General features: G+C 41.1%; 1 protein-coding gene across 1 annotated transcript in view; it reads right to left on the bottom strand.

Annotated features, from left to right (window-relative positions):
• Nucleotides 1-2,428: 2,428 nt before the first annotated feature.
• Nucleotides 2,429-22,368, bottom strand: part of RPS6KA2 (ribosomal protein S6 kinase A2) — a 156,898-nt gene continuing 136,958 nt past the window's right edge. The window contains exons 15-21 of the mRNA XM_005150126.4: nucleotides 15,207-15,296; nucleotides 13,581-13,739; nucleotides 12,224-12,385; nucleotides 7,814-7,890; nucleotides 5,698-5,815; nucleotides 4,818-4,955; nucleotides 2,429-4,431 (exon numbers count right to left, since the gene is read on the bottom strand). Coding sequence (XP_005150183.1) covers nucleotides 4,306-4,431; nucleotides 4,818-4,955; nucleotides 5,698-5,815; nucleotides 7,814-7,890; nucleotides 12,224-12,385; nucleotides 13,581-13,739; nucleotides 15,207-15,296 — 870 coding nt within the window. The 3' untranslated portion in view covers nucleotides 2,429-4,305. The remainder of the gene's footprint in view (nucleotides 4,432-4,817; nucleotides 4,956-5,697; nucleotides 5,816-7,813; nucleotides 7,891-12,223; nucleotides 12,386-13,580; nucleotides 13,740-15,206; nucleotides 15,297-22,368) is intronic.

The following is a 22,368-nucleotide window of genomic DNA, read 5'->3' on the forward strand; positions in this document are numbered from 1 at the left end:
GGGACAGAGGTGACACCAAGGTGCTGACAGCCCTGCTGGCAAAAGAGACGCTGTTGCCTTCCTGCTGTCCCCAGCTACTCTGTCTGATGCACAAACATTTGCTTTGCCCCGTGGTGACCTGGATAAGGGAGGTACAAAAGGACAGATGAGCAGCTGAGGTCAAGAGAAAGTGACTGCCTGCCTTTTTTTAGCATTGACACTTGCATGTGCTGGCATAAGCTCTGTGGGCCAACAGCATGAGAAACCCTTGTGACACTTGTGGCTTTAGGGAATGATCCAAGCCTTGGAGTAATTCATATTGTAGACACACAGCAGTTGCCAGACTTGACCCAGGTTTGGATGCATTTGGGTGAGCCACTGCTGGATACAAGTTGTTAGAGAGAGCATTGCACTACACAGGCAAAACCAGCATGTCTCTTAAAGATCTGTGTACTGGTTTCTGATAGTCTGATCTGCCCTGTAAGCCAATAGATTTATTGTCCCTTTCAAACTCAGTCTAAAACCTATTCAACCTTCAGTCTGGATGAAAAGAGTTTCAGCAGTACATCCAGGATTAGATGAAGCACAGGGACACACAGTCTGTACTTTTTAAGAGTGTGACACAAAACATCATGTCACAAAGTCACATCAAACAAGGAGTATGCCTTGGACAGTTGTTTTGCACACTTTTATGGTTCAGAAATGTAACTATACTATTTGCAATAGCCTAAGGCACTAGGTCACTTTGTGAACTAATAACCTGCAAGGTGGCATGATCTCATTCAAAGTGATTTTTAGGTTTCAAGGAATTAAACATAACATTTAGTAGAAGTCCTTTAAAATTAAAAAGAGAGAGAGGCTAAGCTTTTTTCAGTTATTATTTTCTCCTAGAAAGAATAAATACTTATTGCTGAGCTATACTGTAGCAAGGAGTCTGGAAAGGAGATGCTGGAACAAAAGCAGCTGCAGCAGTAATTAGGCCATGGGCATGAATCTTCGCCTGGATTCAGCTGGGCCAGGGGAAGCGGTAAGTGCTATCTGTCTGAAATAATGAGTGCCAATGGCATATTCCTTCCCCTCTGCTGGGAGCAACTGTCCATTGGATTTGCTGATGGAGGCTCTGGTATTTCAGTCCCAAATGAGCTGTATCAGCAAGACTGATGTGGAAATAATTTAATTGGGTTCATCTTGACTGAAGTAGGTCATGAAACCCTCAGAAGAGCATCTCCCATGGCAAGCCTGCAGAGGGGGGGCTAGTGTGCCTTGGGGGTGTGTGGGAATACACAGCTAGGACAGAGAGGAGGCTGGACAGGACAGGACAGCTTCTGGGCACAGCCACCTATGCACACCCAGAGTGACCAATACCACTTTCAATTACAGGTTTTCAAGAATGCTGAAGATAAAACTCTTCTGAGTATCTCCTCAAACACTGATTAAGCTTCTATCCTCACTTGGACAAGCTGGGACAGCACCTTTTTGTGCATGTATTTATATGCACACACACACGTGGATACATTTAGATGCACTGGCAACACAATTTTAGTAAGAAACCCCCATTATATGCAATTTATAGGCTTATAAGGTAATTAATGAGCATCAACACATATAATTCTGTATATGGCCCAAACCTTGTATGGTTAGTGGGGTAATAGCTGGTGGGTTAGAAAGAGCTAAATCAGGAAGAGATTCAAACCATTAAACTCTGGGAAGAGCAACATCCTGTAAGGTTGGCCTGTAATAATATCCAGCTGAAAAAAAATTCTCAAAGAATTAAGACCAAGTATAGTAAGAAGGAATTAGGCTGTTTCCAATGTCTTGGAAGAGAAAGAGAACTGAAGCAATAAAAAATGGCCAGGAATCTCAGGGGGAGACAAAACCTGTACATAAAATTTACAAAACTCTTTCTGCCCACAGACAGTACAATTACACGGGCAACAGAAAACATTTTCTTTAAACAAATCAGACAGGATTCCAGAAAATACAGTCCTCTCTCCAGGCTGCCCTTCTCATCCTTATGCCCATCTTTCCTTCATCCAGGATAGAAGTCACTTCCAGGTAAACAGGGCCTGGCCTGAATGTTTCTGCATCAGCCTGTGGACTTATCTAGTGGTGTGCTGGTAGCAGAAATATGTGATACTTCTAACAAGAGAAAAAGTGTAAAGGCAGCAAAAAGCTGATACTGGGCACAGCTTAGCCAGAGGAGAGAATAAGGGCTGCTGTCTCTATAACCACAGACACGCATCTGCATGTGTTTGCACGCATCAGTCCAAGCCAATTCAGCCACTGCGTGAAGTTTCACAGCATTTATTCTAGAAAAGAGAAGGGCTTCAAGGAGAGCTGCTTTGCAGCAGTCCTTTGTGCACAGCACATAAACCTGAACATTAAATATCATTTTAAATTATTATGTTTAAATTTAAAAATAGACTAATGCAAACAAACAAATTTCAGGCAACACTGGAACAGAGCTGGTTTCAGGAAGCATACTGCTACAGCAAATGCAGCTCTTTGTTCCTTTGGACATTCTGAGGCAATGATCTGGTAATTCCAGTTCAACACTGAGATGCACATACATATTCAACAAGAAAAAATTCCCATCTCTAGCATATGAAGCTCCATGTTCACATTTTTCTTTTTTCCCATCACAACAGCAAAAGAAGCCAATGTAGCACATTCACTTTTCCCACAGAGCATCTGAGGTGACAAAATTTACTTGGAAAATAAAAATTAACAAAAGCAGTACAAAGAATCCTGGTCAGCTTCTGACCACTGTAAGCCAAGATGGATAAGAAAAAGAATAAAAAAATAGTTCACATCTGACACCACAACCCTTGCTCACTTTCTTTGAAATCCAGGAATGAGAAAAAAGGTCCATTTTGCTGAGAGCATTTCAACAAAGTTTTCTTTCCCTGAACCTGGAAAATCCAGGTATTAGGGTACAGAATTTTGTTTTATATATATATAAATACACATCTACATATTTATATAAATATAAAAGCAGAGCATCCTCCAGTTTCTTCTCATGATTTATTATTATTAAAGCTTGTAATAGGGTAGCTGGACTCTTCAGAAGTGGGTACCCTCTGTACACAAATCACAGGGAGTTTAGCTCTGCTAGAGAACAGCCAGGTAAGGACACGAAATGTTGGGTGATGGACATGGATTCAGGTAAGCAGCCAGGGGAGGGCAGAGAGTAGTGACTGGAAATGGCCTCATATGCTCCAAGGTGGCACTCTGGCCTGCCAGATCTGATTTGGTGATGGCATAGAAGGACAGCTGCATGACCCAGCCAGCCCTCGTCAGCCCAGCCACCCACCAACCCTCTTCTGTACCAGCTGCTGGAGAGGGACTGCCCCTTGCTTTTAGAGTCACAGTTTGCCCCCCAAGCATGAAATTCCCTTTGGCAGTACTCATCGCCACGCTGCCACGGAGCTTTTTGCCTGCTGTCCTCAGTCACCCACACCTCTGCTCAGTTCCCCAGCCCCTTCGCCCAGTCCTCCCAGACCTCCCACTTGCTGGCTGAGAACAGACACCTTTATCTCCTCTGATCCACAGGCCCCTACTCACAATGTTTTACATCAATGCTTTCCCACAGTCTCACAAGACTCAATAATTTCCTCAGAGGACCGAGTTTCTCAGAGGTTTTCTGCTCTTGGAGACCTCTGTGTAAGTCGGGGCTGGTGGCACATGCTCCTTGAGCTGTGCTGTCTTCATTCCAGAGAGGGCAGGGGCAAAGTGCAAAGGACTTCTTAAAATCAGAAGGTATTTCCACCACTGACAGCTCTCTCTCCTTCATGTTGTGTAGAACTTGCTTCAAGTAAGGTATAATTAATGTGTCTCTGCAGCCTTCACTCTTTCTGGGGTGAGTGGAGATCAGTAATGTCAACTGGTGACCAGCCAAGTCACTTCATCATGACACATGCTGGAACAGCTGGAAACATTCAAACCTGACTGCATTCTTCATAACAAAAAGTGCTTTTCTTGAGAAACAAAATGAAAACAGTGCTCTCATGGAACATTTTAAGGACTCAAAACCAGTGTTTCCTAAGGCAGGAAGGATGGAACACACCTACTTTATTTGGCTTTATCTCAGTAAGGAACAGAGCTACTGGCAAAATTGGCACATCTTTGTGAAGTTGTTGAACTTGGGACCCTGGCTGGAATGTAAAAGAAATGATGGAGCAAAGGAGAACTTTTGCCTTACACTGGGCTTCTACTAGTTCTGGCGATTTCATGTGCAGGTTGTCCAAAAGGTTCTGCTAGCCAAGTAAAAATGAATTTCTCAAATAATAAACTGTGGGTTTTCAAAGAGGCCTTTTGGGAGTACTGCTACAACCTGGTAGAGGTAAGTCTTTTCATGCCCCGCCGCTGAGCCAGATTGGAGGACAATACGGGCTCCAGCCTTGGTGCCTGAGGTGCTCGGTTTAAAGCAAAGTAAGTGGCTGCCATTGCACCCTGTAAAAGAGAGAAAGAAAATGCTGTGTTGATATTCCATTCTTTGGTGGTTTTGCTCTCTCTTCCCCTATACAAGTCCCTAGAAAGAATGGACATGCATGGACTATTTCCATGAAATGGTAACATTTAGGCTGGCAGACAGCTGGACTGTCTCTCATTCAAAGTGGTGGGTAGCAGCACGTGCAGAGAATGCCAGCATGTCATTGCAATGCAGTTAGTTAAAAACAGTGAGCAGGTGACAGGTCACAAATCATTACTATTAATACAATGCCACATTAAATGTGGCCTCTGAGGCAAATAATGTTCCCAATTTCTCTATCACTTTCCAGAATATTTACACAGATGACATCTCATTCTGCAGGAAGAGGCATGGGTGTAGGATGTACCTTCACCAGGTGAACATCCTGTCTGCTGAGTTGATTTTGAGACAGATACTCCCTGTTCACTATCCATGGATGTCTTAGGACTTGGACTGCTGTGAGGCGCTGATGAGGGTCTACGTGAAGCATCTTAGACACAATGTCCTGGGTTTAAAAGGGAGAAAACAGTAAAAGGAAAAAAGTAATTGACAGCAGTTCAGGTTTTACTGAGGTCTTCCTGCTTGCAGTTTTGCTGTGGGATATGTCAATGTTCTTCCATTGGATACTACCAGTTGCTAGAACTGAAATCTCTTGCAGGAATCTTTGAATCCTGTCAAAGTTTCTGATTAATGCCAGGCAACTGAAAGCTTACCAGCTTTCCTGCCCATCTACCTGTCTTACAAACTAGTGCACAGCTTTGTGCTCAGAAGTTTCAGCATCAGATTAATATAATCTCCTGGGGTTCCTATGCTTTCTGATAGATGGGCAGCCTACACTGTGAACTGTACAGGAGTTAAAAATGCTAGTTTGTAAACTGCTTATTTCTTGCTAGCTTTGAGGGGCAAAAAGGTGATTCAAATATAGACCATACATCTGTGGCATTGGTAGGTTTATGCTTCTTTTAAAAGTTCAGCTGCACCAAAAACCAGTTTTGTGCCATGTAAATCTCAAGAGCATTCACAGTTGATGGTGCTATATTCTGCTTTAGTTTAATGAAATAAACTACCAGAATTCCTGACACACTATTTCACGTGGAGTAGTAGAAACATAAAGAAGCAAGCTTTTATTCCAGGAGGCACTGAAAAAAATAACCCTTCTGACTATCTGTCTCTGAAGTTTGCTACAACTCCAGACTACGAGCCCATTTCAGAGAACAAGAAAGTAATCTGAGGAAGAGTTCACTGACCTTTGCAGTGTCAGATACTGAATCCCAGTTTCCTCCTGTAAGTGCATATTTGCCACTGCCAATCCTGGCCAGAATCTCCTCTGGGGTGTCATCTGGTCCATTTGCAAAAGGAGTGAACCTATTAAAAAAAAAAAAAAGGACAGAAAAAAATACAGTGTAATTTGTAAGTATATGATTTTTAGAATCTAGTGCTAACTTGCCACCAATTACAATAGTAATTTGGCTCCAGAGTGGACCAGACATCTCTGCTTTCACTCTACACAGTCCAGTGGTTACTCATACTAAGTTGTTCTGCAGATGAAGACTGATTCCTTAATTGGTTTTAAATTTTTCTTCTAATTTTTTAGGAATTAACTATTCTTTTTTAAAAATAGACAGGTTTTTTACTTTCTAATTGCTTTAACTCCACTTTATTGCCAACGGAAGTACCTTGATAAAGGCAAGAAAGGATAAAAAAAATAAAATACTAAAATATAATAAAATACAATTCCAGTCTATACCTATCAGGAGGGATGTGCTAAGAGTTAACAATCAGCTGAACTCTGAGGACTATCATTACCTGCATTAACAGGATCCCAGGCTTGTGCTCTAGTCCTGGCTGTCTGAACCCTCTGTGCTCATACTGAACCCTCCCTCTGCCATAGTGATAATGGCAGAACAAAATCCTGGATGCAAATAATAGTCATTTACCACTAACTTTCCTCCAGTGAGGAAGAACAAGTGGTGGTATCTAAAAAGTCAGCACTTCTCAACTGTTTGCATTATTTGTATTTTCTAAGTGCTGAAAAAAGCTGAGATACAAGTTAATGGCACCTGTCATCAAATTTAATATCCACTAAGTAGTGCAATTTAAATTTCCAGTTCAGGTATATTTGTTTTGTTTTGGATTCTTTTTCACATTTAAAAAAAGAAACATTTTGAATATATTCAGCTAAGCAAACATGACTGTGGGTAATGTATTGATTTCATTTTACTGAGTGTGGTTGTGTATCATTGCAGATCCATAGCATTAGCCAAATGAAACAGTTTTTTGGAAATCCCAGCAGACTGTGAGGCTGTCCCTGGAGGTGACAATGTGTTTCAACTAATGGTGAACACATTTGTACTTAGGAACAAAACAGATGTGATAGAAACTCCTGGCACTTTTTCTATTAGAGTCTGAGGCAAGAGACACGAGTTACAGAAAGGTAGGGTCCAGCTCCTTGTTTTCTGTATAAATCTAGGAGTGAATCCAAGCTTTTTGCTGCAGCTGAATGATCAGGAAGCGAATTAAAGAGCTGTGAGAAGTCACTGAAAAGTTTCAAATTGCATTTAGGTACAATAAATACGCCTGTACCATATCCTGAAGAATGAAATTCAGGGTCCTGATAACTCCAGATTGGGTTTGCACACTGTGTTTCCCATTCACCCCAGCACATCTTACATATATCCTTCACTGCTTATTTCAGTATGCCTTTTTCTCTGGGTTTTCCTATGTCAATATTTAACTTTAATGAACACATTGGCATTGTTGGTAGGGTTTTTTTGCTAAGTACCCTGCAAACATTCCTATTGCCTGTTGCTCTTTTTGCCTGTTCATTTACATTCTGTATTTTCTGCAGCTTACTTTTCAAATAGCATCTGAAAAAGATGTTTGAGTTTGTGTTTGTTGGGATTTTTTTTAACCTTTAAAGGTGCTCAGGTAGATATATCAATAATAAAAACAGTAGAAGAACACACATATCAGTAGAAATTAATAGACATCTTCTTATGAATGAGGTGAACATGATATGGCTTTTCATACCCCTATGCTCCTCCCCTAGCATAAAGTTTCACACTGTTTAATTGTTCAAGTGTGAATGAGCCTTTTAGGAATTTAGGTCTCCTGCACACTTATGGTCCAGGCTGTTAAAAACCCAAACAATTTGTAAAGTGTCAAAGATATTTATGCATTCTGGAGAAACTTATTCTAATTCTAGGTCATGGCATCTATTTTCTTGCCTCATATAACTGAGCACATTTCCCAAAGGAGGCCAGACAGTTGGCTGTCTCTGTCTGTTACTCCTTTCTGGTTTAATCAGTGCTGAGCTGCTGAGCCCACAGGAGACTACAGCGCTAGGAAAACTTCTCCACTCACCCTGCCAACATGGTATACAGTAGGATCCCCAGGCTCCATATGTCACAGGCTGCATCGTAACCCTGGCGTTTAAGGACCTGTGTGAAGGAAGGAGAGAGGTGAAAAAAGTTTAATCTGTATTCCTGAATTTTCAGCTTCTGATCTTCAAACAGCACTGATTAGTGATTGTATCTGCTGACATTTCCAGGGCTTAACCACATATCTGGCTTGAATGGGTGGCTGCCTCAGGATCAAAATGTTCAGTAGCGGTGTGGAGCAAGGTGAAGGCCCAGCTGGAATATGCTCTTTAGTGTTCAAGCCCAGCACATCTATCACCTCCACAGTAAAGAGAGATGAGTACAGTCTGTTGGAAGCTCTGGGAGCCTCTTTGACCATCTAACACACAGCAAAGCAGAGCAACATTTCAGTGTTTTACAGTGTTTCTTAACAAAAGCTTATTAATACTTTGAAATGTATCCTTCAAATATAAAGGTTACTAAGAACACTGGAGATGCCACAAGCACAGGGCTGAGTGACAGTGATAAGTATGTCTAAGCTTAGTCTGGATTTGGTACAACAAATGGATGCACACTAACCGTATCTAATGTCAGACTCATAAAGATGCATGACAACTGCGAGGAAAGCTAAAAGCTTAATCTTATTTTACTGCTGTATTAAGAAAAGTGGCCACATTTTGACTGGATTTAATGGATAACAGGCTAGAACTTGATCCTTTTTTCCTACAGGGAAAACAAGACCCATGGTAATTGGCAGAGATCTGAGCAGTAGGCTCAGTACTGGTGGAGGATGGCGAGTTATAGCAGTAAGGGTAAATTCTAGATTTCATTTATGCTGGTGAATGTTAGAAGAAACGCCTATTTGAGTCAGAGCGTGTCCAAGCGAAAGTGAAGTCACCAACATTCCTGAGATTAGGAGAAAAACTTTGTTTCTGTTTGGCTCAGAAAAACTCAAGGATCACCTCCAGATCTTTCACTTGCTCTTAAAAGCAAACTACCCCTCTGTTCATTCAGTTCTGACAGATAAGGAGAGTTCTGTTTCCCTCTGGTGCATCAGTAGACACATTAATTTTTGCAAAGCACAGGGAAGAGGAGTGTATAAATTCAGCATGCTTTTCTCTGACCTGCAGCCTTATTACCCAGGAGAGCTTTCAGCTATTTGAAAGCTATCACAGAAAAGACCAAGTGCTTCCAGGATAAAACAGTTTCAGAAAGTGATGCCTCAACAGATTTTGCAAATGATGCGTGGCAAAACAACCACCTGCCAGGTATGCTGCTGAGCGAACATTTGCTACCTGGAAGAACCATGCAGAAGAATCTGCATTTTATCCTGTGCATTAATAAAGCTGGTAAAGTCCTGCTTCTGCATCTCTCCCCTGCACATCATATATATGATCACTGGCTGTTCTGTTTGTTTCCTTTTCTTTAGTTCTTTCATTAATTCCCCCTCTATTAATGTTATTTTTTAGGGGAAAAAACATATTTGCTATTTGACAAATTCAGTTGCTTCTTGCTTTGCTTGTGAGACTGAATACCCAGCGCTTATCTTTTGGTGTGGCCATTCTCATGGCTTCTTTGAACAGTTACATTTTCATTGCCATTCATTATCTGTCCCTGGTAATCAAGGACAATCAAGTCCAAGGCAAATGACAGAAAAATGGGGCAGTGATGATATTTAGTGGAGCAGGCTACTAAGCAAGTGGTTCCACAATCCTAGAATAATGGGCAGGTGTCGCTGTGTGCTGTCATTCAGTTAGCAAGAACGCTGCTCCATAACAGGGACACTCACTGTGTGCTAGTGTCTAGGGAAAGCTTTGCTGGCAATTACTTTTTATCAACAGCAACTCCACCCAATGGAAATAAACAGGATCCAGTGAGAGCTGTCAGTCAGTGTCAGTGCTATTTGAAAATGCTCTGTGTAACTGTGGTTAAAGTGAGAACACTGAGCAGGCAGGAGCAAGTGTAGGGAACCTTTCCCAAAAAGATTACTGTCTGACCTAGGGGTGGCAGATATTATCAAACAGGCATGTGTCTTAGAAATAAATCATCAGTCATCAGGGAAAGAGCTCTGCAAAAGATGCAGTGATTCCTGCTCTAATGGATGCTGAAGAATTTACCACCAGTGAAAGGCTTTAGGCACCTCAAGACTTTGGTGGGATGTGAAGTACAAGCATGAGCTGGTTCTAAGCGCTGCACATGGCAGGTGTCTTGTGGTGATAAGCAAGAAATTTCCCCTGCGTTCATCCAGTTCTGATAGCAGCTCAGATGTTTATCCAGCTCTATTTTATTTCTGTAAAGCTTTGATTTTTTGGACTGAGAATGTTACAAAGCCAGGCTTATCTTAGTTGTGAGGCAAGCAGAGATGTGTATGGGTATGAAAAATCTCTTAATTTCAAATGCTAAACCAGTCGTTTTTCAGGGATTTTGGAAGAAAACTGCAGGATGAAATGTTTTTACTTTATCCCGAAGGACCCTGCTGCATCAGTGGGGAAAGAGCAGCCTGCATTAGTTACCCCTTTGTCCCAGGCCCGCTGCTTCTTCCCTGCACCAGGCAGGGCTCGCACTAGGTGGCAGCGTGAGCCTTTCTCCCGGGCAGCCTTCATCTTTGCTCGTCTTCTCTAACACACCAATGCAATGTTTGCAAAATAAAGGGAGATCCAAGAGGGCAAACAGGTCCTCCTCCCTCTGCCACTGTCCTCTTGGTCATGGGCTCAGCTGGTTTGCTGACGCCTTGTCCGGTTTCACGGGTGTATGGCAGACATTTTAGCAGGGCTCAGACACAGATCCTGAAAGTCAAGCCCAGGCTGGAGGGCAGCACTATATCATAGGTAAAATGTGAAAGCACTTCAGGCTTTATGTAAGCTCTCTTCCAATTCTGATGATGTTTCAATTAATCTCCAACGTTTTCTGCATTCACAGGACCTGTCTTATTCATCACAAATATCTGTGAGTGTGATTTTTGCTTTCAGTTCAAATCAGAAATCTGACCTGAAACTGCGTTGGGCTGGCAATGTTTGTGGCTACAGACACTGTACAGAATAGCCTATCACTAAAAATAGCTTAACCTATTTTAAGGGCATTGTATCTTGGAGAAGACCCAAGTGCTTTAAATCTTGCAAATATGATTTTTTTTTTCTTTTTTTTTTCTTTTTTTTTGGTTTAGGAATTGAACTGCTGTGGTGCCATCAAACTTTTCTAATGTATTTGGATAAATTTTTAGGCACTCATTCCAATTTCTAGAATGAGAACCCAACCAAACAGCAATAAAACACAAACCAATCTGTCTTGGCAATGGAAGATTTTTTCTTCTGAAAAAATCTGCTTTGAATTTATACTGCCCTGGCAACCATCTCAATTTAATAAATTCTCCTTCTGATACTGGAAGGCTGCGAGTCCTATAACTTTTGGTAACACAAAAGGACCTTTTATGGAAGATCATCCTATTTTTCTCTTCTCAGTTGTGTACCAGATGAACATTGGATGGAGGAGAGTTATGGGAAGGAAAAGACAGCTGAATGATACCAACTGAGAGACAGTGGTATTTGACAGTAGAGGACAGATGAAGTATTGAAAGACAATGGTTTTGCGTTTTTCTCATAACAAACATAGCAAGCAGAGGAAGACACACTTTTGAAGTTGTGTATTGCAGATACCAAAACTGATGATAAGCATCACTCCAAGAAATGGAGAGTTACCCAGGAAATTCATCTTATTCTCCTTCATCAGAAGGAAGCAGCTATGAATATCCCAAAGGTCAAACACAACAGAGCCCAAACCATACAAACAGCTGTGGGACCCAAACCCAGTCCTGTGGCACTGCATGAAGGGAATAGCACTCACCAGCGATGCAGAGCCACCTCAGCCCGTGCTTGTGGCAAACTGTTTGGTCTTCCCCCTTTTCCCAGTCTGTAAAATCAGGAAAGCAGCCCTTTCCTACGTTCCCCATAACAGGGGGGACTAGTACTAAGAAAGCCCAAGAGGAGAGATGATTCTTTAGCTCAATAAACCCAACAATAAAGCTGCCACTGACTCCAGCGTGGTAAGGATTTTGCTTCTGAGTCTTATTTCTGACATTATGATTTTCTGCTTAAGCCTTGTCCCATGCTGATGCAGTGCACCAAGGGGAAGCACTCTGAGCAGAAGCAGCTGGAGAAAGAAGGGTATTTATCACCGTAATGAGCCAGAACATTTTGTGCGTCAGTCACAGAGACATAGACAGACACCAGCTCCTGTCAGGAACAAAACAACTGCCCTGACAAGAGCAGGGATAGGAAAGTTATGGTAATAGAGACTGTGCAAGTGTCTGGTTTCTGCCTTGCTCCTCTTGTAAAGGCAGTGAGGAAAAGGGAGAAGGGGAGGAAAGACTGCTTCCTAGGACACACTCATTACTCACGGCTTTGAAATGCAATCCTACCTCAGGGGCAACAAAGTTGGCTGTGTAGCAGGGAGTCATGAGCAGCCCGTTCTCTGCTCTCAGTTGCTTGGCAAACCCGAAGTCACAAATCCTGATGGAGTCTGGGTTTCCTGACTCATCCATGTAGAGTATGTTACTTGGCTTGAGATCTCGGTGCACCACCTTAACAAGAAAGCAATGAGGAACAAGTGAGGAGAGGAGGTCAGGGAGCATCCAGGCTTGGCTGCCACTTCTGGTCTGCTGGTTGAGGTAGGCCAAGAGCTCATGCCGGAAATATTTAAGTTTTGGAGAAAAACACAGGGAAAAAGAAAAGGTTAAAGCCTGTTAAAATCAGAAGGAACATGTTTGACAGCCTCTGCTGGTGTATTAAGATGGAGACTGCTGCTCTTCCAGAGGATGGTCATAGGATGTTGCTGTACAAACACCTTGGAGCAAAAGTCCCCTGGGACCCAAGGGCCTTAAATATTCAGCTGAAAGGCAAAGAAGAAATCCCTTCATAGGAGGATAGTGTGCAAGAGTCTCCTTGTGACTGTGCATGAGAGGCTCACATGTGATGGGAGGGATTCTTTTTTTCCTCATTTCAAAATGTATTTACAAAAGTTCTTCCTATGGGCGCACAACTTCAAGTAGCTGCATGTTTTATCAGACATGCTGAATATCACTGGTGGGAAAGCAGCCTCTATTTGTTACATCAAGACTGAAAAACTACAATGAAAACATAAAAGCCCAAGCACAAAATGCACTTCTTTTAGCCATAGAATCATCTAGGTTGGAAAAGAGCTTTAAGGTCATCAAGTCCAAGAAACGGAAAAAGCAGCATATATTTGACTAATCATCCAACCTACCTGTCCCTGAAAATTGGAAAAGGAGAGAGTTTCAAACTGCCATAGATAGAGAGCTTAGATTTCAAAAGCCAGCTCTTTAACAGCATGTCAGAATTCTTTCCCATCAGCTGCTCAAACTGCCACTTCATTTGGAGAGCTGGGCATGTGACTTTCTACCTATTGGCTGATTCAGCTACCCTATTTGAAATTCTGTTAAAAGATCAGGTACTGCCATAATGGCTGTGAGAAAAAGTAAACAAATAAATCTCAAAAAGGTACATGAACTTGTAAAGCAGTGTAGTTTGGGAATGAAAATACCATTTCAACACACTGCAGTTCAGTTGTAAAATGGCTAAAAAGCATACCACCCTATTTCACAAACCAAATGTAATTATAAACATGGAGAAAGATTAATTTTTCTGATAACCTCAACTTTTTTACATTTCAGAGTAGCAAAATAACAGCTATTTGCTTTTTTCTGAAAGTTGTATTTTAGGAAGGATGATGTGTATAGCCAAAAAAGCAATTCTTACACCCTGAGAGTGCAGGTAGTCCACAGTCTTGGTGATGGTGCACAGCACAGCGCTGGCTTCCCGCTCTGAGAAACACTTCTGCCTAAGAATGCGGTCCAGGAGCTCTCCTCCCCGCATCAGCTCCATCACCAGGTACACGTATTTCCCATCATCATAGACCTGGAAGAATAATAGAATAAATATATGTTTCAGACGCATTAACTTCGTAGAGGTTGGTCCTTTAATCACAGCATTAGCTTGCCTTTGTGAGATGTTGCAAGAAGAAAATTCAGCTAATGTGTGGGAAATGTGCTTATTATACTTAACAACACAAGAGTCAGCTTTAGAACATGGCTTAATTATCACTTTTTTCTCATGTCTGGAGCAACTTGCTGGTTGGTCCACACAGAAATGTAGCTTTCTTGATCCGCTATCATGTCAGCAGAGAAGACTGAGCTGCTAAAAGCGGCATCACTTCACATAGTCTGAAATGTCTACTGGCTCTCACCCAAGCCTCCTTCTCAATAGTGCTCTTTCCACTTCTGCAGAATAACATTTACCATTTCAAATATCAATATTTCCCTTTGACTCATGATCAGCTAAATTAACTGTATTGTACTGCTGGCCAAGACCTGCTTCCAGTCATATTATACAGCTTATATTTGCAGTTCTGGTGAATACATTGTTGATATCAGCCACAAGATGTATTTACCTTCAGTGTCAATTGCAAAGGGTAGGAGGCATTTTTTGTCTAAATTGGAAGATAAACTTTTTCATGTCATAATCCTTTATCTGGACTGCAATAACAGGAGTTGTTATAATCATCAATGCTTTTGGAAAGGAATGTGAAGCCTTTTTTTTTTGTTCATATTTTAAAATACTCTCTAATAATTCAGAATTAGGTGAGACTTCCCTGAGGGCATACGATTAGAAATTTTTCATACGCTTTTCCAAGGTCTGAACCCTAAGACACTGACCACTGATGCCAGCAGGATTTTTGATCTGTGAACTCTGGGTATGACACAGTGTGGACAGTCCTAGGTGAGACTGCAGGCACAGTAAGTAAAACATCTCTGAGTCTTACTGTATATAAGCATACCAAAGGCCATTTTTCATATAAAATATTGGAGAAAGATACCTTCATGTCTGCTCAGGCTGCTTGAGTAGAAGGTAAATACTCCCTGGCATTAAAACACTACCAGGAGAAACCCTAGTGACTCTGTGAGCTCTCCTCTTCCCAACAAAGCGGATACCACAGGCTGAATGGGAACAGTTGTAGCTTGTGAAAGAGCATCCCCTGCCCAGCAGCACCACCGTGTGTGCTCAGCAGCTTGCTCCAAAGCACCCAGCAAGGGAGATCTCACTTCCAGAAAGTGCTGCAAACCAAACATGTTTTGTTGTTCTCTGGCACTGTACCTCTTCGGGTTTATTTACTGTTGGTTAGACAGCAACTGGAGAATGTATAAGCTGACCAGTCCTTTCAACTGCTATCCAGTAATTCGTTAAGTCACTTTCATTTCCTTGGTTTCAATGGGTCTGGTTTTACCTTTAACCTTCAGCTGAAGAATTTTCCAGACATGGCTTAGTAGATGAGCCTGATCATAAGCTGAAAATCATTTAATGCTGAATTCCCCAAAGACTACTCACATCTTTAAGAGTAATGATATTTGGATGCTGTCCATATCGTAACAGGATCTCAATTTCTTCAGAGGGGTCTCTCTTGCTCTTATCAATTATCTGGAATAAATGAAGCACAGTGTAGAAAGATACCAGCTAGGAGCACTAAGCACAAACCAAGCAATTTCTACAGTTTTAGCAAATTAATATTTAAAACTCCTCTATTAATCATTATTCTAGATGAAGGCAGCTCAAACCCTGTGCAAATGAGAACCATGCTATGTGCCAAAGCCAGATGGAGCAATAATTAGTTTAGATTCTGGAGGCATAGACCCTCTTTTTTTGATGCCTATAGTTTTGTTTGCCCATAAATAATGGCAGTTACAAGAAGTGTCATTTAGAAATCAAATGACCTGAAGAGCTTTAAAATCATAATAGTTTTATATGACCTCTCACATAAAAATTAGATAAGCTCATAATATTTGCTTATACTTGTATATCTGCTGATAAATTAATAGAAATTACCTATCAGGTGGATTTATCAGAAATGAAAATATATATAAACTTACTGAAGGGACATCTGAGTAAAACTATTGGTAATCATTTGGTTCTTTGGGCCGTGCTTTTGTAATGAACACGAGAGTGGCCAGAGATTGCATTTGGCCATATAACTAAACTCTGCCTGTTTCTAAACTAGAAATAAATTTGTTCTATATATCGCTTTTCTGTATTCAGCATCTTTTGCCTTATCAGAAAGTATAGTGAGACATAAGAACTTTTGGTTTTATAGCAGCAGGTATCAGAAAAACAGGACACCTGCTGCTTAGGGAGCATCCCTGCATGGAAAACCAACTGTTAGAATAGCACGGACTTCTCATCAATGCTCCTATTACATGTATTTGTGATGTCAGTCAAAGAGCTTTGACCATTTGCCCAGATGAGAGCACTGATTACTGTTTCTCACTTTACAGAAATAAACGATAAATATGAAACAATAAATAGCTAGAAAATAACCCAAGGGAGAGCTTTGTATTTTGAAATTTCAAATGCAACTGCACAGGGAATGGAAAAAGACTCATTCTACTAGAAACTCATTAGGAGCACAGTATTTTGGCACAATTGCTAGAAAACAGCAGCAGTACTTTTAATAATAGGTTTACTGAAGAGGAATAGGTGGAATTTTCAGAAAATTACAGTTCCATTACTGGCTTTCATTTGAAGGCTTCCAACCTTAAATACAGTTAGTTCTGTTTAAGAAGTATGCACAGAGCACAGATTTAAAACAATGGTGTTTGCAGGGAAATGAGTTTTTAAAAATCTCTTTTTTTTTAATGAAGATACACGACTGGCTGCTTTTGCACATTTTGTAATGGCTTAATTATGGTGATAAACATTTAAGTAGATGTCTAGAATTTTATGCATCAGTTATAACAGCACATACTTGAATATATATTAGAGGTTTCATAGTCATCATGACTAGCATGCATTAAAGGTGATGATGGTTGGTGGTTGTTCATGGTTGAGGTATGCATCTGAAGCCTTATTAGTGATTTGGTTCTGAATTAATAGCAGCGTGACAAGCGAAAGTTCAACAAGGAGCTGTTGTGCACGTTTGAATAAATGAAGGAAAAACCTCAAAAACATGTAAGTGGAAAAAAATGCTACTAGCAATTTCTCCATAGAATAATGTTTTTTTTCTAGTTTAGTTGAGATGGTCTCAAAAAGCCAATGAAACCCTGGTGGAATGACTCCTCATAAATACAACCACAGTGACTGAATGTGTCCCACTCAACCAATTACTCTAGCATATAAAAAGATCTGTGGGGCCACTTCCTTGGCTAATTTAATATAGCTCTTGCGAAGTTAATGGAATTACACATCTGTGCACCTGTTAGGATCTGCCTCCCTTTGTACAAACTTGCAGAATTTACTGCAGCAAGTATAACTACCACTGCATGAAGTACTACTATCACTATAGTACTGTAGCAAGCAATATATTCTTGATTCTTTTCCTGTTGTATTTTCCTGTGAAAGGAAATATCCAGAGCTGTGGAAAATTTTAAGCAACTTTTAATAATACAGGACTGTAAATGTGTATCTATGACCTGCAAAAATATCTAAACCAAAAATAGTCTCAGCTATTGACACAAATAACCTGAAGCAGTCTGCTGGTTTAGTAGAAACAGAAGTAGCTGATATGGAATGCTTCTAATACACAGTATGCTATGTAAATATGAATCACAAGACAGTCCTGCTAAATATGCATGCTTTTTGCTTTAATGTGTGCAGAAGCTGTGATACAGTTCTTAAATGGACAAACTGCCACAAACTATACAACAAATCATTGTCAGATCTGTGAAAGGAACTGCCAAATTCCTCTCAGTACCTGGGCAGGCTGATTGAACAAACTAGATCAATTTGTTTCCTCAATAGTGAGAGACTGTCAACCCTGACAGTGCCTCTCTTCAGTATGCCTGTGACTTACACTTGGCCCACAACAGATAAAGCAGCAAAGGAGGTGGCTGCTGCAACTTCAGTAGAAATCTCTCCAATTCAAACTGGCTGCAGTACGTTCGTTATCACTAGTCCTGAGGTTTTGACTAATATGTAATGATGCTACTTCTCTGTTTCTCTCTGTATATGAGTGGTAAAGAACACTAACCAAGAAAGGCATCATACTATACAAAAAAACCTTAACTGAAAATGTAACAAGAACTCTGTTGTACTTTGGCAGAGAAAGGCTATAGAGCACAGGGGTCTTGTATTGTCCTTCAGGAAAGTAAGAAACAGAGCCATACGACAGACTTTTCTCTAGGTATTGGATACCCAGGAATTGCTTGGAAACTCATCTGTATCAAACAGCAGATGAAACAATTTCAGAGTCAAACAAGCTCAGCACATACAGTAGTGACCTTTGTGCTTATAGGATGCTTGTTTGGTCTTTGACTATCACACCATTTGTGATAGTCATTGACCAGCTGAAAGAAAATATGCATTTTCTTCAGCAGAATTTAGAGTAAGAACCTCATGGTAATTTAAGATGAGTCAAGCTCCACCGAAGAACAATACTGAACTCTTTATGTCCTTCTATAAGTCTTTTGCATTGAAAAAAATCACCCAGTTCTCCCTTACTAATGGGTTTTCAATCCCTTCAGCTTTGCCAGAGTGGACTGATGAGTATAAAAGAGAATATCAGTACAGTTCTGCTTGGGTAAAGCCTTGCTGAAATTGGTTCAGCAACTATATAGATAGTATATATTAATATTTGCTTGTTGCAGTTTTGTGAAGGTATTGTGAAGGCATGCCTCCAACTGTGTAGATAAGTTTCTTTTTCTGGACCTAGTTATGCCACCAGCAGATGTTACAGTCCTCAGGTGTTTGATACCACCCACCAGCTGGGACTTACAGCCTTCACAGCCCTGCCAAATACACTGTATGTGTGAGTACTCCCTAATCTGCTTTTGCAGAATTAGCCCTGTTAATAATACAAATTTCTTTTCCAGACATCTGAAACTAACCTGGATGACCTTGCACAAGGAGGACAAATGTGTTTCTCACATTGAGATATCCGTCACTGCAGTTGTGAGACTGGAAAAAGGCAAGAGGTAGGAGGTGACAATTTAACTGCCTTTGCTGTCTGGCAAATGAACAGCTTAAAAGAATAGGTGAGAGAAAAGCAACAGAGTGAGAAAGAAGACAGAAAAGAAATATTAGATGGACTGATGGGAAGAGCAGTGATAGAGGGCTGAGGAGAAAGGATGGGGCTCTGTCCAGGCTAAGCTGGAGCCAGCAGTGGAGAAACTGCTGTCTGTTGTTGGGTCAGCTTGTGCTGGGGAGAAAGAACTTTGTACATCTTTAATTAACAAACAAGACTGCATTAAAACATTTGCTTGGCTGACTTGATTTTTCCCCTTAAGTGAAACAGAACGCAAAAGCTCTGTCTAATCACATCAATTGAAATGGGCAGTGGTAGCTATCTCCTTTCCTAGGAAAGTTCAAGGTAGCTAATGCTGACACTGTGGTTTGACCCTTAATACTGTGGTTATGTGCCACTGCCACGCACTGCAACAAAAATTTTGTTTTACTTTAAGGGCTTACTCCATAACAAGAATCACAGGAAGCATTAAATGTACACCTGCAGCACAGGCACGACAGGCTAAGAGAGCTGGGCTTGTTCAGCCTGGAGAAGAGAAGGCTCCAGGGAGACCATACATCAGTCTTCCAACACCTAAAGGGGGCTTACAGGAAATCTGGAGAGGGACTTTTTACAAGAGTATGTAGTGATAGGACAAGGATGAGTGGCTTTAAACTGACAGGGGGGAGACAATTAGATTAGACATCAGGAAAAGAATCTTCACTACAGGGAATATGACAACTGGCAAAGGTTGCCCAGCGAAACAGTGGCTGCCTCATCCCTGGCAGTGTTCAAGGCCAGGTTGGATAGGGCTTTGAGATGCCTAGTCTAGTGGAAGGTGTTTCTGCCTGTGGCAGGGGGTTTGGAACTAGATGATCTTTGAGGTCCCTTCCAACCCAAACCATTAGGTGATTCTATGATAAAAAGTAGGTTGTGTGGCTTTGACTAAGGAGCTTTGGTGGGTCATGCTGTGAGGGCATAAAGCATAGCTCCAGTGTCTGCCTCTACTTCAACTGCCCCAAGTGACCTTACCTGGCAGGTGAAACTGAGACACTGGAGTGTGAACTGGGGCAGCTGAACCACTTTTACGGTCTTGATCTGCTGATCTGGTTACAGCAACAGGAAGTCCAGCAGCAGGTCAGGGCAGACACCTGGGCATTGCAATACCTTAAAGAACCACAGCTGAGGCTGCCATTGTGTTTGGGCAGCACAACATAAGGCTCCTTTGAACCAGCCACCAGGGAACTTACGATAGCTTTATGGAAAAAGCATGGAGGAGGAAGAGAGCTTTATACACTTTTTAAAGCTGCTTTATTTTCTGCTACATACTTGGAAATCTTTTCAAAGGCCTGTTTGGAGTGTAAGCATGGGTAAATCACATTTTTGAAGTGTGATGAGTATATTTCCCTGTAAAAACCCTTCCCTTTTCTGGGAGGGGAGGGATAAGCAAAGGGAGAATTGATTTTGTGTCCTATGTAGACACTATGTCTACATCACATCTACGATAAGTTCCACTGGTGGAACTGACTATAGGTGGGATTTGCATCTCTTCAGAAGAAAGGATGCAGAGATTTTAACCTGACAGTTTCATCTGCAATGTTAATTCCAATGAAAGTGTCAGAGAGACAGAGTTCTGAAGTTCTGTGCTGCTGGAAAGTGTACAGGTTTCCATTTCAGTAATATTTTCTTCTAAAAATAAGCCCTATTCGTGCCAAGCATCTGTTTTAATTTGGTTCCTTTTGTGATGTCAGATTACTTGAGCTGGATGAAAATCACTGCAGAAAGGCTAATATTATTTAAAAGGACATGGTATAATTTTACATTTAAGATGTCTCCAAGGAGAACTATTCCAAGCTTAATAGTTTCTGAGGGACTATTTGCTGTGCTATTATTTTTTATTAGCTCCAGAAATTCATTCCCCCTATCCATGCTTAAATCTTTCAGAAATGGAGCAAAAAGGATATTAAGGGAAACAGGCCTAATTAGCAATACTTTTCTGAATGAAGACTGGCTGACAGATCAAGCTATGCATGTGCAACATTAAACTTCCTGCACACAGAGCATGCCTGCTCACTGCCACTGTTTGCTGACTTAGCACTCCTAATCTGTCAACTGGAACTATAGTAGTTATTATTTAGCATTTATACTGTAGCACATGTTTTCTAAGCAATGCAGAAACACTAACAATTTTATTCTAATAGCACCTGTGAAACAGAAGAGCTCATTTTAGAGGGAGACCTGCAGTTCTGGAAGCAGAATAGCTGGGTGGGAAAGGCTTGCACTGTGTCTGCTCTGCTCAGCTTAGCACTTGTCCTTGGATAAGACTGGTAAATTTTCAGTCTGTAAAATGACTGCAGTGCTACTCCCACCTTCTTTTACAAAAAGCTTTGGGGATGGAAAACAATATATCATATTCAGATCTTATAAAAGGGGAAAAATATTACATCAATATGGAAGACAAATACAAGAAACACGTTTAAATGGCCTCAAAAGAGAAACAGAGCCACAAAGGACCAAATTCTGGCCAAAAATACTTAGGCATTTGACAAGCAAACTAGAGCAGAGAAATATGATATTACTAGGTTGTAGGAAAACTGCTCCCTGATCCTAGGTCTCAGAAAAGATCTAGTTAGCAATTAAAAATGCCCTCATATCACATTCTTCAGAGGCTCAGCTGTGCCAAGGGAGAGGCACTGTGAGCTTCATGACCAAATGGGAAGGTGGCTGCAGGAATCCTTGTCAGAGGGGATGCACAACCACTGCACATCTAAGATTTGCTCTGAAGCTGAGTCTAAGAGGTGGTCTGCACACATTTCTACATTTCTGCCTGCCTCCTCTGTTTATTTTGTTAAGACTTAAGCAACACCTTGATCCTATTTACCCAAGAAATCACCTGCCAGCAATGGCTCACTGCTGCAAACAAGCTTGCTGCTTGTAGAAGTGCTCAAGGCACTCCTGGCTCTCTGCCCTGACCTCTTCTCCCAAGTCCTTCAGGCAGAGCCCAGCACTCTGTACTGGCCCATCCTTTCTGAAGCTGTAGCTGCAGGGTGCTACCTATTCAAGCAGTGCCTCCTTGGAGAACTGACTGATTTCTATGGGGAGGGTATCTGGCAGAAATATGAACACACTCAAATAAAAACGATAGAAAAGTGAGACTCATTAAAATTTTGCAGGTATTTACTAAAGCCATATCTTAAAAAAATAGAACAGCATATCAGAAACGCTACATTGGTTCCTAATGTGGTTAGTAAAATTGTACACAGTGGCCTTGATCCAGCATGGAAGTCAGGCCCTTTGATAAAGTTTTTTGAAACAGGAAAACCAAGAAAGCCTTCAAAAACACTCTCACGAGTCATAAGATTCTCATAGCCATTTATTTCCCACAACTCCTTTGCTACTTTATCCATTTTACTGTAAGCAATTTTATCTTTCCAGTACATCTAGAAGACGCCCATCTGTGCTGTTTGTTTGTAGTTACTCTTATTGTATCCACCATGGATCCCAGTTGTAGTTTAGGGTTCTTCATGCTGATTTCTTTGCAGAGTGCTCCAGAAAACA

Source organism: Melopsittacus undulatus, chromosome 3 (assembly GCF_012275295.1).
Source record: "Melopsittacus undulatus isolate bMelUnd1 chromosome 3, bMelUnd1.mat.Z, whole genome shotgun sequence".
In the NCBI taxonomy this organism is placed as follows: domain Eukaryota; kingdom Metazoa; phylum Chordata; class Aves; order Psittaciformes; family Psittaculidae; genus Melopsittacus; species Melopsittacus undulatus.